This window comes from Agelaius phoeniceus, chromosome 9 (assembly GCF_051311805.1).
Source record: "Agelaius phoeniceus isolate bAgePho1 chromosome 9, bAgePho1.hap1, whole genome shotgun sequence".
NCBI classification, from domain to species: Eukaryota; Metazoa; Chordata; class Aves; order Passeriformes; family Icteridae; genus Agelaius; species Agelaius phoeniceus.
In genome coordinates, this window is record NC_135273.1 from 19,155,675 (window position 1) to 19,172,159 (window position 16,485).

Sequence of the window (16,485 nt, forward strand, 5' to 3'; positions counted from 1 at the left end):
TTAGGTGGTCTTTTGTAGGACAGACTCACTTGAAGCCTCTCAAAGCAGCAGCAGTGCTGCCTAGCTATTCTGCTGTTTACCACTGTCCCTAAGTGAATCGACCCAGGGGGATGCAGTGCCGTGTTCTGTACTGAGCATTAGAATCCTGAAATTTCGCCTTTCCTTAAAACACTGGAGTTGAGTCATGACTTTAGGGCAAGGGAACACTGATGGGGAGAGTCTTTTCAAGACCTGCCTCTTCTTTTAGCCATAGAAAATACATTCTACCAGATACCTCATTAGGTTCACTGGGCGTTTGATGCCAAAAATTATTTGACTCAAGCCACTGGAGGCAGCACAACCAGAACTACTCTCCTCTGCTGACGGTTTCCGGACACTTTCTTTTGACATAAGACCGGTTTCATTCTTAGGAATGGGATGTTTCTGAACAGAGCCTTTCACCTCTGGGTCACTAGCAGAAATCTGGCCCTGCTTGGTAGTGACCGAAAATCATTACCAGCTGACAGCTACTTGGTGCAATGAGCTGGTGAGTCTCATTCCAGTTCCTAATGGACACATCTCAGTAAACACAGTCACAACTGGCACTAACTGGTGTTCTCAGCCAAGAGACCTCTAACTGAATGGGAAAGGAAATTGAACCTTCCTCTTCATCCCCTGCCTGAGTTTTGGAATATTATGGACAGGCATTTTATACCTGCAGCGTTTCACAGGCTGTTTTTACTCTAAATGGGTTTTTGAAACTTTGCAATTTTCATGCAGCATGATTCAGCACAGCCTGATCTGCCATCTCAGTATAATTAGACTCATCTTATGGTTCCCCTCAGTAGAAGCTGAGCTGTCTGGTGCCATCTCCCAGTACAAATGGTAAATCTGATGTCACATCTCAGTATGAATGGAACCATCTGATGTCACCTCAGTGCTAACAGGACGTTTTATAATATGTCATCTAAGGCTGCAGGGGAAATCTTCTAATCCATTCACTATGCTACACTACAATAGAACATAACACAGTATAATGTGTAGGTTAACTTAGACACCCTCAGGCAGATTTTGGATAGACGGATAGATGGATGGATAGAAACATTTATACAAAGTATACATATATTATATCACTCTATTGATTTTAAAAAAGTTCCAGGACTGCCTAGCTATAATGAGATTTTTGAACTTTGTGTTGCGATCAATGAGGGGAATATTATTGGCGTGGAGAATTGATATACCCGCTCTCTGTGGCTTGTTCTGCTCCTGGACTGCCCCTGCCCCCAAGGTGTACGATTCCATCAGACACTTAACCTCTTTTACAGTGTCATCAGGCTAAAAGGAATCTAATAGTGACACGGGACTTGTGCTCAGCACTCTGGCACTATTGCTTTCCTGTCACAAATAATTTATAGCTTTCTATTTCCATCCCTTTGCCTGCACCCCATCCCCTTTTTCTGTTTCTCTGGGCTGGGGGAAATCAATAAACTCACAAAACCAGAGTGGCACTTCAGGGGGTTTTAGGGGGAATGTGAGACAAGAGGGGAAAAAAGAAAAAAAAAGAGAAAAGAAGAAAAAAAGTTATATTATTTGCTGTAGCACATTTTTCAGATCAGGTCTTCACCTAGTGCAAATTTTAAGACCTCAGAATCCGGCCCTGAGGCCTTCAGACACTTTTTCTATAGGGTCTCAGCAACTATAGATTAGGGCATCTGGTACCACTGATCTGTATGAAGTGAGGATCTGGATCTCCATCCTCAGCTAGAACCGTGACATTCTCTGTCTCCAGCTATGTCCCAGGCACTCCAGCTACAGGTCAGGCTTCATCAAGCTTGTAGCAGAGTCTTCTAATGTGCTGAGGTGAGATGTTCTCTTCTCCTAAGAAGGCTTCATCCTCAGAAGTAGTGGTTTTTAAAAATTGCCCCCATAATGTCTCTGCCTATCTCTGTCCATGCCATATCACTCACTAGCCACACATTTGCTCTTTGCAGTTTTGCCGACTTATTCTTCAGAACAAATTTTTAAGGGAAGCTCTCAAGTGGGCAGGACAAATCTTCTATTTGCTTCACTTTCTGGAGAGATTTTTGGGTAGAAAATAAAGCTAATAAAATGCAGGGCTAAGAGTTCCAGAAGCTCAGGATGAAGGGAATCTGCACCTACACCCCAGCTGGAGTGGCTGAAGAGAGGAGAGGCTTGTTCTAATCCCAGAAAGGAAGTTGGTTTCCATGGCCTCCACAGGTCATGGCTTATTTACTGAGTTCCTTGGTGGAACAGCGGTTCCCAACTCACAGATACCCAATGTCTGCCAGTAGTCAGGGACCTTGCAGTCAGGTACTAGGTACTAGTGATTTTCTTTCACCACTGACCTCAGCTGGATTTAAATCAGTGACCTAGAGGTGAAAGATTTCATGTAACAAGAAACAGAGCACTGACAATTACAGTTCAGTTTATTGTCATTCTAAGCTACACTATAAGCTTCGTGATGCTTTTTTGAGTTCCCATGCTGTGCTCATTCACCACCTGACAAACACCAATTTTTGCCCTGTTTGATGGACCTTTTTTTCCTGGTGATCTATATCCCATCACCAGTCCCTACAGATGCCGTCTGCTTTCACCTCATTTATGAAGGGCAAGGGCTATGGGCAAACCTTCCACAGTACAAAGCATTTAGTCAGTTAGAAGGGTATTTTTCAGGTAGACAACAAAATTAAAGCTACTCCATTTGTAAATTCAGCAATGTCTCTATTAGCTGTGAAGACTGCACTGTTATTATGCTCACAGACCAGACCATAAATGGCAATGCAGCTGTTAACACACAGCAGATCCTGGCTTGCTCACTGAACACCATCCTTATGCAGTGAACACCCAAGTTTGGGATAAAGATGACAGAGCAGAAATAGGATGATTCTCTGAGAGCTGGACTATTAAAGCAGTAGAATCAGGACCACAAAGCAAATGAAGCCACTCTGCTGCACTGAGAGCTCAGATCGAGCCTTCAGCTTCTGATATCTGGGACTGTGGGTCTGCAAAGGCACAGAGAAGATGCATTTGAGTTCTGAATGTGTTTCACTCTTTTCCAGGATCATCAGAACCAAAGTTCAGCAACCTTTTCACCCAACACCAGATGGGAGTGGGACAGGTGTGACTGCACCAGGACATACTATTGGTAAGTAGACCAGCATGAGGGGTGGTGACAGGTCAAGTGGAAATGGGGATGAAGCTTAGTTGAGGGAACAAAGTCTGACAAGCAGATGATAAGCAGAGCAAAAGGGAGGAGGGGTGGGGGGAAAGAAGCCTCCATGAAAATCAGAGTTTTCTATTCTTTGTCTCCCCTGTTGCAATGCAGAGACGTGAATCACAGAGAAATTAGCGCAAAGTAGGGGTTTGCCCAAGTGATTCTGCCTTAATGTCCATTTCATGTTCATGCTCTCTCCTTCATCTCCTTATACAGAGCTATTTACTGCTGTCCTGTCTAAGCATCAGTCTTCACCTTTTCCCTTGTCCTTCCTTTGACTCTCTTTTTCCTCCCTACCAATTTTTCTTCTCTCCTCTCCCTTTGATGGAAATGGTCCATTTTTTTAATGGTAGTAACACACAAATATGGGTAAGATATTCCAGCTGCCTCACAACTGAATTCTTCATTGTTCTAGCTCTGCAGTCAGGTATCCCATGGGTGTATTTTACTGAGAATGGTGCGGGAGATATTTTGCTAGTTTGTTGAGGTGAACAGAAGATGGAGGCTGTAATACAGTGACCAAATGCCTCCTAGTCTGTTTAGAGGTACTGTGTTAGATGTGTGATGAGATACTTTCTAATCTGTGAGCTGTGGGGTGGATATGTCTGCTCTTGCTAGCATAGCTTTATCTAATGACAAACTAGAGCAGGAAAAACATGCAGTATTCTGGGATACTGTGAATTACAGTGGCTTATTTGTGGCCTAAGACTTTCTGAGATTCTGTTGGTTATGGAGAATCTGCTGCTACACAAGGATTTACCAGAAAACGCTCATCTGCATCAGACAGAGCTGGTAGATGTCCTGTACACAAACTGTATTCAGGATTACAATGGGCAAATACGGAAGAACATTTCTGGATGCTCTTTTAACATGGACTTGCTCACTGGACTGGCAATCACTGATCACAACAGATGGAGCTGGCAGATTCCTTCTTGGAACAGCAGTGCAATGTCTAGGGAATGCAATGACTGAGCTGGGATAGTGATTGTGAGTGCTTCTAGTGAAGTCTCATTGCTCTGGGATATTCTAGGAAGTGGGTCTACATTGGAGAGTGTTGAAAGGTTCTGTTCCATCCTGAAAGGCTTCTGTTGGATGTATTGATTGCTTCAGATCAGTGCTTTATGAGCTGAATGATGAATAGTGGCCTGTAAGAGAACTGGGATATTCTTTCCATTACTGGGACACACTGGGACACAATGGGTATGCCTGCTGGATGCATAGGTCTACCTGTTCTATTTTCTAAAGGCCTGATTATCATGAAGGGATCATTTCTAATTTGGATTACTTGTCACTTTTGTTATATTGGAAATTCATGAGCAATCTCGGACAGCCAGGTGGCCAGAGCATTCTGCCTACTGATATTGGTCAGTACAAAAGGAAGGCACTAGATTTTCATTAATCTGGGTGGTAGTATGTATCACCCAGTCATTCCAGTAGGGAACTGGGAATATTAAATTCCAGTAGGGAATTTAATAGGCTAGCACTGAAGTGCTTCTAACCTATGCTAAGGTAATTTTTTCACTAAGTTTTTCAGGTGGGCATGTAAGAGGCTAGTCTGCCTAAGACAGAGCATGTGCACTCCTGGTGAAAAAATACTGAGAAGAAATGATCTGGTAAAATATGGATGGACTATGAAGTCACTAGAGAATGTGGCCTATGCAGCATTTCATTGGATTACCTTGAAAGCCTGCTCTGAAATGGGATGTAACAACATTTAGCTTCTTGATGGAATACACTTACTTGTTATCAATGGCCCTGTATTGGAAGGCTGTGAAGCTACAGTGTAGTAGTGGACAAGCAAAGCTGGGATGCAGCTTTGCTGGGATGCAGTAGAGTAAGTCCTTCAGCCTGAAGGACCAGGAATCTGCTTAGTGCCCAGGCTTTCCTGTTAGACTGGTGGCATGCATAGCTTTCAGCTGGGGATCCCTGAGTGCTGTGCTGCTCTCCTGATGGCCCTTTCTCCCTTTTCCTTTCGTCCAGTGCCCAGCACAGCATCCCCTCCTGTCTCCAGTGCCTCCAATGATCCAGTGGGCTCTTACTCCATTAACGGGATCCTGGGGATTCCTCGGTCGAATGGCGAGAAGAGGAAACGTGATGAAGGTAGGGGGAGGGGAGAAGCTCATCCTCCCTTTTATATTCTTTGTCCCCATGTACAGGCTCCAATTTCAGGCCAAGGTTTGCAGCTGCTCCAGGGGCTAGATCAGTTTTAGCAACAGAGACCAGTTCCCCGCCACTGCCCTGCTGGCTTGGAATGCTCTTCTTCCGAGGCCTTTCATGACAGGCTGCATCTCCAGACATCTGCTCAGCAGGCAGAGAGCCGTCTCCATTGCTGGAGCTGATCCCAAGTTCATTCACTGCTGGAAACGGCTGGAACTGAGCTCCCAAGGAGCCAGCAGGTGCCCGGACTTTGAACTGTGGGTAAACATGGTTTCCCTGACTCACTTGATTTCAAACTAAATGCCATCTTGGAGAAGCACCAGCAATGTGGGAGTTGTCTTTCATTCCCCTTGCAAACAAGTCCCTGCCCTGTGATGTGCTACGAGCTACATTAGCTGGTGATCACAAGGGCCCAGTTTTCAATGAGTAGCATCTACCACAGCAGAACTGTCATGCTTGCAACAGTCTGAAAGCAGAACAGGAGGTCTTCTGAGTATTGTGATCCTAAGGTTGTTTCTAAGCCTTTCAATAAGGCTATAATGAAACAGTATTAAGCTCTCTTCTTTTGCATCCTACTTGCTGTGAAGTATTCAGGGCAAAGATCCTGAAATTAATCAAAAGCTGGAGCCTCAGGTCTAAATAGACTGAGTCAGGAGGGGTGGGTAAGGCCTTGGTGCTCTTATGGTGGCTTTCAAACACTTTTCCTTAAGTCTGTCTTTTTAAATTTGATTTGTTCTAAACCTGAGGGCCAGGAGGTGAACTTTTTAAAGAATATTGACTGACCAGTTTGTTGGGTTCAGTTCTGACTTCAGTATGTTGTGTTGCTTGTTGCATGGAAAGACCTCTTAGGATAGGTGGCTCAGGGTGCTGTGTGTGCTGTAATCCCAATGCTGTGCAGTGCAAGAGAACATGAGAGTTCTCTGTGATATGTGGTGAGAAGAAAAAGCTCTCCTGAGACAGATGCTGCATTTTGAGGTTTTGCTAGTAATTTTCTCAGTATTGGTTCTGGTGAGGTTCACATCTGTAAGTTTTTGATCCAAACAAACACAGTAATCCTAAGAACAACAGGCAGTCATCATGTTTCCTTCCTCCCTTATACAAAGTAAAACTAGATGCAAGAACCCATTTCAGCTTCTGTTAAAGCAAATGGGAAGATTTTTGCTGATGTCATTGGAAATTGGATCGGGGCCCCAGAGGAAGATCCATTTCCCAGCTAGATGGCAGTAGGGCCCAGCTAAGAAAAAAGTGTAGCAATGGAAGGACTGAGTCAATGCCTCAAAGTCAAAAAATGTCAGGAATAAGAGACAAGTATTGCAAACCTTTCCAGCATTTGCCATCATTACATACACAGGAAATAGTGACATTTCAAACTGAATGACACATTTCTCTAACAGTGGTGCAGATCTCCTGGCAGTTATTTGAGGGTTTTGTGAACCCCTGTTCTCATACAGTCCAATGTGGTGATCACCATCTCTCAACATGGTGCCTCCACATCTCATTAGAAATTAAACTCTTCAATCTGGCTTTAGCTACTATGCAGGTTATACCTGGAAAGATCATCCCACTTTAGATGCAGCCTCTCAGTCACTTCCAGCCTCAGAACCTGAGCTTTCTTTGGAACAGTACAATTAAACACAGAAACAACACAGCAGCCATCTAAGACTGTGACACTTCACAATGATATATTGACAGTAAGAACTATTCTTTGTGTCTGTCCTTAATTCATTCCAGATTTGATTTAGGCAAGTGACACTATGCAGCTCCTTGCTGTTGGCCAAGTGCCCAAATATCCCACTAGGAATCAAAAAGGTTCCAACCAGACAATCCTGCAGATGTTGTTTGTCTTTAGCTCTCAGAGTTTTAGGTGGCAGTTACATGATATGGTTGCAACTGCCTTAGATAACAGCCTTAATCCTGCCATCCCAGATATCTGCTGCAGGGACACGTGCTCCTGATCCAGAGAAAACTCACATGGGACCTCCAGCTAGCTGCTCAACATCTCTAACCATGAGTTGCATTATCTGGGCTCACACTGGCCTTCAGAAATTATGAAAAATATTGTCCCTTTGTGGGGCTGAGTCCTAAGGTTAGAAGGGTGCAAGGGGAAGTTTTGCAAAGACAGTGATCTTCACTCATTCCTGGGCAGTCTCCTCTGTAGCTCTGAACATTCTGATTGTTTCTAGTTGAGATGGGGAGTAGGAAAAGTTTGTCAAGAGATACAACATGAGTATTTCTTTCATATTCATGCTGGATGCATACACCTTCTCAGTATTTCCCAGAGCTTCTGAACACTTTTTTGCAGTTTCTTTCTTAACTTCAGGTTTTATTCTCACATTGAAAAGCCCTTGTGAGCTTTGCACATCTACTTTCCAAGCATTTAGGGAGTGGTTCTTCCCTAAAGGAGGCAGAAGAAGCGGCACTGCTCTCTCTTTCTTTCCGCTCTGTTGGACCAGCTCTGCTGCAAGGATTCCTCTGTGAGGAATGCAGTTCAGCAGAAAGGGGAAGTACCAAACTGTTCCTGAATCACCAGTTCTGAAAACCTTGTTAGCAACCTCTGTGATGGCTGGGGGGAACAGGGTAGGAGAAAGACAGAGAAGCTTCTATGTGAGCACACCCCCTCCCCCAGGTCCTCCTTGCTGCAGCTGGTGTCTACATTAGACAGTAGCACAGATGATTAAGAAGAAGAGAGATAATTATGTGTCAAGATGATGTAGCAGAACTCCCGATTGGACAGAAGGAGCCAGACGGATGCATGAGGTGGGCTCAGAGATGGACGCTGACAGCCAGGTGTGTCCCCCACAGGGAGTTAGAGGAAAGAGTGGGAATCCCAACCTACCAAATACACTGGTTGCAAGTGCAGGGGTGGCCTGGGTGATGTATGACATTGAGAGAGAGCTAGCTGGGAAGCAGCTCTGAGTGTCTACTAGTCACAAGGAACTGTTGGCCATGAGTCTTTCCTCAAAACTCAGTATGTCTTCCTCAGGTGAATGCCAAGAACGGATGGTCAGGATTTGCCTTGTTAAGACCAAATTACACTTTAGTTTCAGTTTATAACCAGTGATTGCAAAATTTCTGACTTTTGTGATAGAGTTGGTCTCCTGTGATTTTGAAAATAATTTGACTAAAACGCTTAACTAAACATTTGTGTAGCACTGTGGGCATTGCCAGTGGAGCTGTAACTTCCCTCTGGCCTTACACCCACCCTCACTTAGACCCACCATCTTCCAAAGGCAGAGGTCACCCTGCAGCATGTGATGACTTTCTTAAGACCAGTGAGGGTCTTACACTATCAAGTTGCATCAGAAAACATAAATTCTTTATGGTTTGAGTGTTGCAGTACTCTGTGTTGGCAGGCCAACCATGTTCAGCAGAGTCATTGCCAGACTAAGAAGCAGCAGTACAATATCCTGAAGGACAAAGGGGAAGAATATGCAACTATTTCTGCTTTTTCATAATCCCTTAATTAACAGCTAAAAGAATGAGAACTGGGGTGACCCAGAGGCACTAACAAAAACTTAATATCACTCATATTGTAGTCTTGAGCATGGTACAAGGAGAAAAAAAGGAGAAATGCAGAGAAAGTGAAAGACAGATAAATAGAAAGATAGATAGATAGATAGATAGATAGATATAGATAAGTAATTAGATAACAGGAAAAGATTATATCAAGCTGCTGCCAGCATAACACTGCATCTTCAGCTGGGTGAAACTTCAGCAATTTTTACAAAACCATTCTTATGAGACATGGCCCTTTCTTTCCATAATAGGCTGCAAACAGACTTCCTGTCTAACCCTAAATTCTCATTTGGGATTCAACTTCCAGTGAGGTTGGTGCTGTAACATTCTCAGCATTATTAATCTTGGTCCTTGACAGTATCTGTAGTATTTGACAGCATTACTGGTAATAATATCTGCAGTGCTGACAATGGCAGAGATAATATCCCCCAGTATTATCGACATTAGCAGGGATCATATCTGCAGCCTGTTATTGGTGGGAGCAGACATAATGTGGCCAGTATTATTAGTATCAGTAGTAATAAAACCCAAAGGCTTGTTAGTGTGATCACTGCTAATATCAGCGCTAGGTTTGTGGGAGAGGAGGGGACGGAGTGATCACTACTGTAAATGGCAATAATACTCACGGTGTTTGCAGTGAAGGAATCCCCAACAGAGATGGGGGAGCAAGCCTGAGAAGGCAGAAGTCCCTCCTTCCCATCCTTCACTTGTCATTTTGATGATTAGAGTGAGTTGCATTGATGCCTAGTAATGCAGGGCTGTGTCAGTGCAGCGGGACAATGAAGAGTCACCAAGATTTCTACAGATCTGGTGGCCTTTTCCAAGAAGTGTTAACTGTATCAGTGCAGATGGGTCACCAATACTCCTCAAATGGAATTGGGCCGTGCTGAACAGGGTGCTGCCCACTATCTGTAGGAGTATCTGCACTGTTAATCCTGGAGCTATAGGATAGGCAGCATCACTGCCCTTCTCTTTGCTGCTGCTGCTCATGTAATTTTCTGACTGTTATTGCCACAAGACCCTCTACTGAAAATCAGTGCTTTTATTACAGGTGGTTTTCTCTTTCCTCACTCCAAATGAGAGGACTCTGAGTGCAGAGCAGGGTCTTGACAGTGTTTAGCTTGGGACTTTTCCTACCTTGATGTGATCTGATTTTCATATCGGAAAAGCAAAAATGCCTCCTGATGAAGTGTGAGGCAGGGACATCTGTGACAGTTCCACTACTGAAAGTTGTTTTTTAAAATACTGCCCCAGGACATAAACTGTTTTAAAGACTTGGGTTCAAAATTTTCTTCAAGTGGAAAGTAACACAGAGCAGAGGTGTGTAATGTGTCTAAGTTTTTGAGCAGATATACAGCAGCTGAGTATGCCACTGCAAGCATGATGCCATTTGTGTTGTTCAGAGTAGCAGGGATAATTCTGTGTGAGAGACATAGCTATGACATTTCAGATGACTGTGTCATTGTCAGTGGCACACAGTATGTGTTTGCAGGCAGTTTGGTTGTGGTTATCCTATTGTAACTATCACTATAGGTTGTGGGTTTGTGATGCTAATGATGAGATTAACTGTATCACTACTTGGTCTGCTGCCCCATTGCACTCAAGGCCATTACACTCTTCACAGGAGCAGCTGTGAATTGCTTTTTGTGGTATGTTTGCATCACGGCATACAGTAAGGGTGTTTCAACATGGTAATTGTTGGTTCATTGGTGCAGTTTCTACTGTGCTGTCACTGCAATTCATAGAGTTGTTACTGCAGTTGATATAATGTGTTGGTTGAAAACAGACTGGCCATGACAGTGAGGTCAATACAGCTACGTCACTGCAGGACCATGTTCAGAATGGTGTGTTTTCATGAAATGTGATATTAGTGTTCCACAGCATGCTGGGGTCATTTCAGAACATACAGTGTGCTTATGCTGTCATCTGCAGTATTGTGATGCTTTGCTTATGCTGGAGTTGTACCAGAGCAGAGGTCTAGCCCAGTGCTGTCCTGTGGGGAAATGCATTCATTCATTTTTCTATGCTGCCTGCATATGTTTGCTAAGAATATGAGTGAGTCATTCCACTTGACTGTGTCATGGCCTGATGTATGTTCATTTCTGGGCATAGTAGGTATATTTCTGTTCTCCTCAAACCCTAAGATTTGTTGAAGACAACAGGGTCTGTTTGGACCCCTGTAGGTGATGATGGAACAGTGCTACTGTCTGTGGCGAGCCTGAATTGTTTCACAGTGTGATTTTTTGTCACCACAGCTGACTTGTTTGTGTTATTCTATATGGCTGCTTTATTGCAGGTCAGCAATAGTCTTAATGACACCGGAGACACATGCAGTTATATTGCCTCAGGTGCTAACCCTATGTTCCAACCATCACACAGAGTTGTGGGGTGTATACACAGCAGTTTATGGATGTGCAGATGGGCTGAGCAGATTCTGGAGTCTTTCAAACTCTCACAATGTTTTTCTCCTACTTTCTCTGGGACTGCTGTTTTATGCAGCATGGGTGAGTTTCCAGTGGCTGGCAGCTTGCAGAAATGGTGTATCTCTGCAAACAGGAGCAGTCACAGGGGACCAGGCTCACTGTGTTCATACACACAAGTCTAGATAACACTCCCTGCGATTCTAGATGAAAATATAAATTGAAGAGGGAGTTTATTCCAAGTGATCACCCACTTCTCCCTCCTGGAGGTCTTTGACTAGTGAGACCCCTGGAAGGACATAAGAAAAGCACCTGCTCATCCTGCACCTCTATAAATAAACTGCAGGAGGATGTCAGAAAAGGGAGAGTGTGTATAGGAAAACAGAGGAGGGGGAAACTGGATGAAGCAGAAGACAGTGAATAAGCAGCACAGCACTGACAGAAATGTGGGCTGCTGCACCAGGAATCTGGAGGTCAGTCTGTAAGCAGGAGAAACAGGATACATGTGTTTGTGTGAGGTGTCTGCACACACGCTGGGATTTTGGGGAGTACACTTTGCTCAGAAAGAAGTCAGGTAAGGGAGAGTTAACAGCTTACATCACAGAAAGCAGTTTGGACAGAATGCCCTGCTTCCAGAGCTTATAGTGCTGCTTAGTTTGGCAGGGGCTGCTATTCTCTGAAGACAAGCTGGTCTGGCTGTAGTTGTATTTGTGTGCATCTCTGATTGTGTATTTGTATCTCTAGGAATGCATGCCTGTTTGGTTTTTGTATTTCTGTGTTAGGATCACTGGTCTCTACTTATCTGTGCCTGTGTACTGGGGTGAGTGGCAGGTTGGACCCGTATTTTTGTGCATGCCTATGGAGACCTAGAAAATGTGTATGCTAAGCTGTGTATAATATTGCCTAGTGGGAGGATGGATACTGTGGATCATATGGATATCTGGGCATGTATGGCTCAGTATTAGTGCTATGTATTTTTATGAATGCGAGGTATTTGTATTCACATTTTGAGACTATATGTGAATGTTGTATATTTGTAAGTATATTCTAAGTGTATGTGTTGTTACATACTTGGAGTATCAATGTATCTTTGTGGTTGCTGGATATGAATATGTAGCCTGCTAGTGCTGTGCACTTCTGTACATAGTTTGTACAGATGTGTATTTGCATTGAGGTTATATATTTGTGTGTATGTTATATATATATTTATATATCCACATATTGGTTGTTCTTGCCTGTATAAAGGCTGTTTATTTATGTAAATATTCTGTATTTGTTTACATTATTTGATTCTGTACATGTTAATTTAAGGAAATTACTTTGAGTTACAGGTTCTCATTTAGTTAGTGTACATATACTTTTGTAAGTTATTTGTTTATTCAGAAATTACATTTAATTGACATGCACCTACATTAGTACCTCTGTGTGTCTCAGTTTGCATTCTTGTGTCTTTAATGTTAATTTGCTATGTTTTGTGGACGCTACTTATGCATAGAGCTTTTCTTTACATTTATTTGTGTGAGTACCATAAGTGTGTGCTTTTATGACTGCTTATTATGGGTAATTAGTTCGTGGTTAGATATTTTTCCATTTTTTGACTCATTCTTGGGAGTGGTTGTTGCAGCTAACATGTCAACAAGAGTCAGGCAGCTACAACTCCTCCTAGTGTCTCTGCCTCCTCAATGATTCTACCTGTGCAAAGGCTGCTCCCCAGTTTTGCTAGATGCCTGGTTCTCTGGATCTTCTTGTTCACTTTAGATGAGTCTTACATTGGGTCTGCCTGCAATCATGGAGGTGGCTGTTATAAGTTGTCATGGATGCAAAGAGTATGGGAGTCAGAGGAGCATGGTGTCTGAACCCATGAGGGTCCCAGGTTAATGCGCAGACAGAATCAACTGCAAAAGGAATCAGAAATAGCTGGCAATGTGCAGGCAAATGGTATTTTCGAGGGTTGTTGGTATAACAGTGGATGAGGATGCCATGACAAGTGAGAGACGCTGGTTTGGGGTCAAGTGACATAGCAATGAGACATAAGGGCAATACTGCCATGGAATAAAGGTGACATGGCACTGACACAAAACATGGGTCATGGTGACATGCCAATGACCCAGGCTGATCTGTCAGAACAGGAGAGCTGGGATCTGTCCATCAGCTGAATAAGGCAAGGGAAAACAGGAGGAGGAGGGTGAAGAAGATCAGAGGCAAGTCAACAGACCTGTACCTGGGCTGTAGGACCCAGATCACCAGTAGTTTGGGACATGCAGCATCTTCACAGGATCAGTTGTGTCCTGGTGTGAAGGGCCAGGATAGCCTGTTAGCAGTGGCTGTTTGCTCACAGTGATGGAGAGCAGGGATAACACAGTGATGACATCAGGTGGTGGCCATATCCTGTGAAGGTAGCCATGGACCATGGGGACTGTGGGCAGGGGCATTATTCCCAGTTGGTGGAAAAACAAAGAACCTAACAGGCAGTAAAACAAAAACAAAGGAGACTTGGAAGCACCTGACAGCCCTAATTCATCACAGCCCAAGATTTTTTTCCCCCATCATGTTCCCATTATATTTGTTTGTAAAAGTGGAAATCAATTTTGAAGGTAATTTTCTGGAAAGAATGGAAGGGAGGTGGGAGGGCCGGATAAGGCAGAGATGGCAAGAGGAAAAAAAAAATTTAGGCCAGGCGCAGCCCAGGGGCAGCTCTTGGCAAGGTGAAAGAAAATTGCATATTCAATCTCCATCCATGAATCTCCCTTGCTGCTGCCCGCCTCCTGCTCGAAAACAATGAAGGCTTTCTCCCCTACGCTGCACAACGCCTGAGTATCAGCGCTCACTTTAACTTCAGGGTCATTAATTCACCTGATTATTGCAGGAGAGGAGAGGGTTGCAGAGGCATCCATTCTAAAGAGCCCTCCCTTAGCTCATCCTTTGATTAGTTCAGGGTGGGGGGAGTTGAGATAATGTGTTGTCTTGGACACAGTTTAAAATGGGAGGGGTTGAAGAGGGGGTGGAAGGAGGTAGAGAGGAAAAGATGTGGCCCAGCTTGTTGTGGAAGGGAGGGTTGGAGAGCAGTCATTCTTGCATCCCTCTGCTGTGGTGTTACTGCAAATTAAAAGTAGCATGTTCCACTTCGTAGCTATCCTTCAGGGAGGGGAGGGGCATGGGTATATGTCGGCATGGGGATGGGGGGATCTTATCATTGCTTCCTCAGCAGCCCAGCGTAGTGTCACCCTGTGAGGTGACATTTGAATTTACAATTCCGCAGAGAAAAGCCATTAATTCACAAATTAACATTTCTCCCTCTCTCTCTCTCTAGCTCTTTCTCTCTCTCTCTCTCTCTATCTCACATGGATGTGCAAGCAATTGAAGACAAAGGAAATAGCCTTAAGGAAGAGACTTTACTGCTACTCTGTCTGTGCAGAGATTGCTACTACTGCTTCTAGATAGATAAACCAATTACCTGAGCTGCTCTGCTCATGGCAGCCTGCTATTACCTCCTTTTGTAGAGCTGATTCCACTGCCGGATTACACTGTGTGTATCTCATTAATGTAAACCAGCATGATACTGGGCGCTGTTTCTGACCCTTCTTGCCATAGCCCCTTGCTCTGCAGTGGAAGAGGGAACTGGGAGAGGAGTTGAAGAGAGGTGACAGTAGGCACAACATACTTCCTAGAGCAGGCTACACACAGAGCTCATTAGAATAGCTGGGCTAAGCTTAGAGGAGATGGGGGCTTCCCTTCTGTGGAGCAGATCTCATGACATTAACCCTGATCTCTTCCATGTCTTGGTGAGCACCAAGGGTGCTGTGCATGAGGTCTTGTGTATGGGCACCAGATATGGGCAGTCTCTTGCATTCTCAGCTCTACATGGAGTTTTCAACAGGTGTAGAAATGCGTGTGGCAAGCAGACACAGAGGTGTGAGTACAAAAGCTGCGTATCCATAGCTATTGCACACGAGTGACTGACTCACAGAGGAGCACAACAGAGCTCAGAATAAGAAGCAAGAGTAAGCACTTCAGTTTACAGATTGAGAGGGCCAGATTTCTCTGTAGTGCAACTCTATTGAAAGCAAGTAAAGGATGCCTGGACATGTTCTCGTCTAAGACAAACACTAGACACTACTTCTACACAACTCTGTTGTCTTCTAAATCCTCCTGTTGCTCTTTCCTGCCACTTTCTTTCTCATGTACTTCTGCTATCACTGCTGCTGTGGCTGCTTGGATGGTGCGCGCACACACACACACACACACACATGCACACACACACACGTAGGCACTCAGCCACACCCTGGTGCCACTGCAGGCACATATCTGTGACACTGCCAGCCTAGATATGCAAACTCATACCTCTGCAGGCACGGCTTCTCCCCACCTGCTCTGGTGAGGTCTCTTCAGTGGCTCCAAGACTACCTGCTGCGGGACACACTGGCAGTCAGCTTTCTGAGCACCTTCTGGCACTCTCTGCAGACTGCCTTGTAGGAACATGCTGGCTACCCTGCCTTTTAGCCTGATCACACAGCTATATGTGTTTGGGGAGAAAATGTCCAAGCAGTGTTGTTTAAATAAAGACTTGCACATACTAATGTGCAGTTATCCAGGTAAAAGAAAAATGGACCAGAATGGCTGTTTCTAGAAACCTAGTCTCCACATGCTCAGTGGTTGGAGCATGTGCCTTTCTTCAGCATTGCCTTGGGTCCTTAAATCTTCCTAAAAACTTATCCTTTTAACAAGAGCATCTGCCTCTCTGACATTCCCTGTGCCCCACACCGTGCACAGCACATGGCTGGGGAGCATCATCCCGCAGCTGGTGCTGGAAGACGGATCACGATCAGCGGAGGAATCGGCAGGCAGTGCCAGTAATTCAAACCATCCTGACCGTTCAGTGAACCTGAACCTGCTGACCTTGACAGCACTAGACAGAAGCGGCCTCAGGAATCCCAACCTTTAGAGAGGCATTGGCTGGAGGATGGCTCCTGCTCTCTCCCTTTCTTTCTTTCTTTTTTTCTTTCTATTCGTGATCACATCCAGCAGCCAAGGGGGCCCAACAGTCAGTCCCCAGTGCACCAATTAGCTCCTAATTTGTCTATCTCTGCACTCCCAAGTCTACATCAGTGTAACGTTAAGCATCGCTTGCTGTTCATAGATGTAAATCATTTCTATAGAGGAGTGTCTTTTTGTGATAAA

General features: G+C 44.4%; 1 protein-coding gene and 1 long non-coding RNA gene across 5 annotated transcripts in view; one reads left to right on the forward strand and one right to left on the reverse strand.

Moving 5' to 3' along the window:
* LOC143694770 (uncharacterized) overlaps positions 1-16,485 on the reverse strand; it is a 201,977-nt gene that overhangs the window by 44,639 nt on the left and 140,853 nt on the right. The gene's annotated exons all lie outside the window — the stretch shown is intronic.
* PAX2 (paired box 2) overlaps positions 1-16,485 on the forward strand; it is an 83,137-nt gene that overhangs the window by 31,077 nt on the left and 35,575 nt on the right. For 2 of the 4 annotated variants that reach the window (XM_054637215.2, XM_054637218.2), the window contains exons 4-5: positions 3,060-3,145; positions 5,195-5,314. In XM_054637215.2, coding sequence (XP_054493190.1) covers positions 3,060-3,145; positions 5,195-5,314 — 206 coding nt within the window. The remainder of the gene's footprint in view (positions 1-3,059; positions 3,146-5,194; positions 5,315-16,485) is intronic. The other 2 variants (XM_054637216.2, XM_054637217.2) reach the window with 1 other exon arrangement.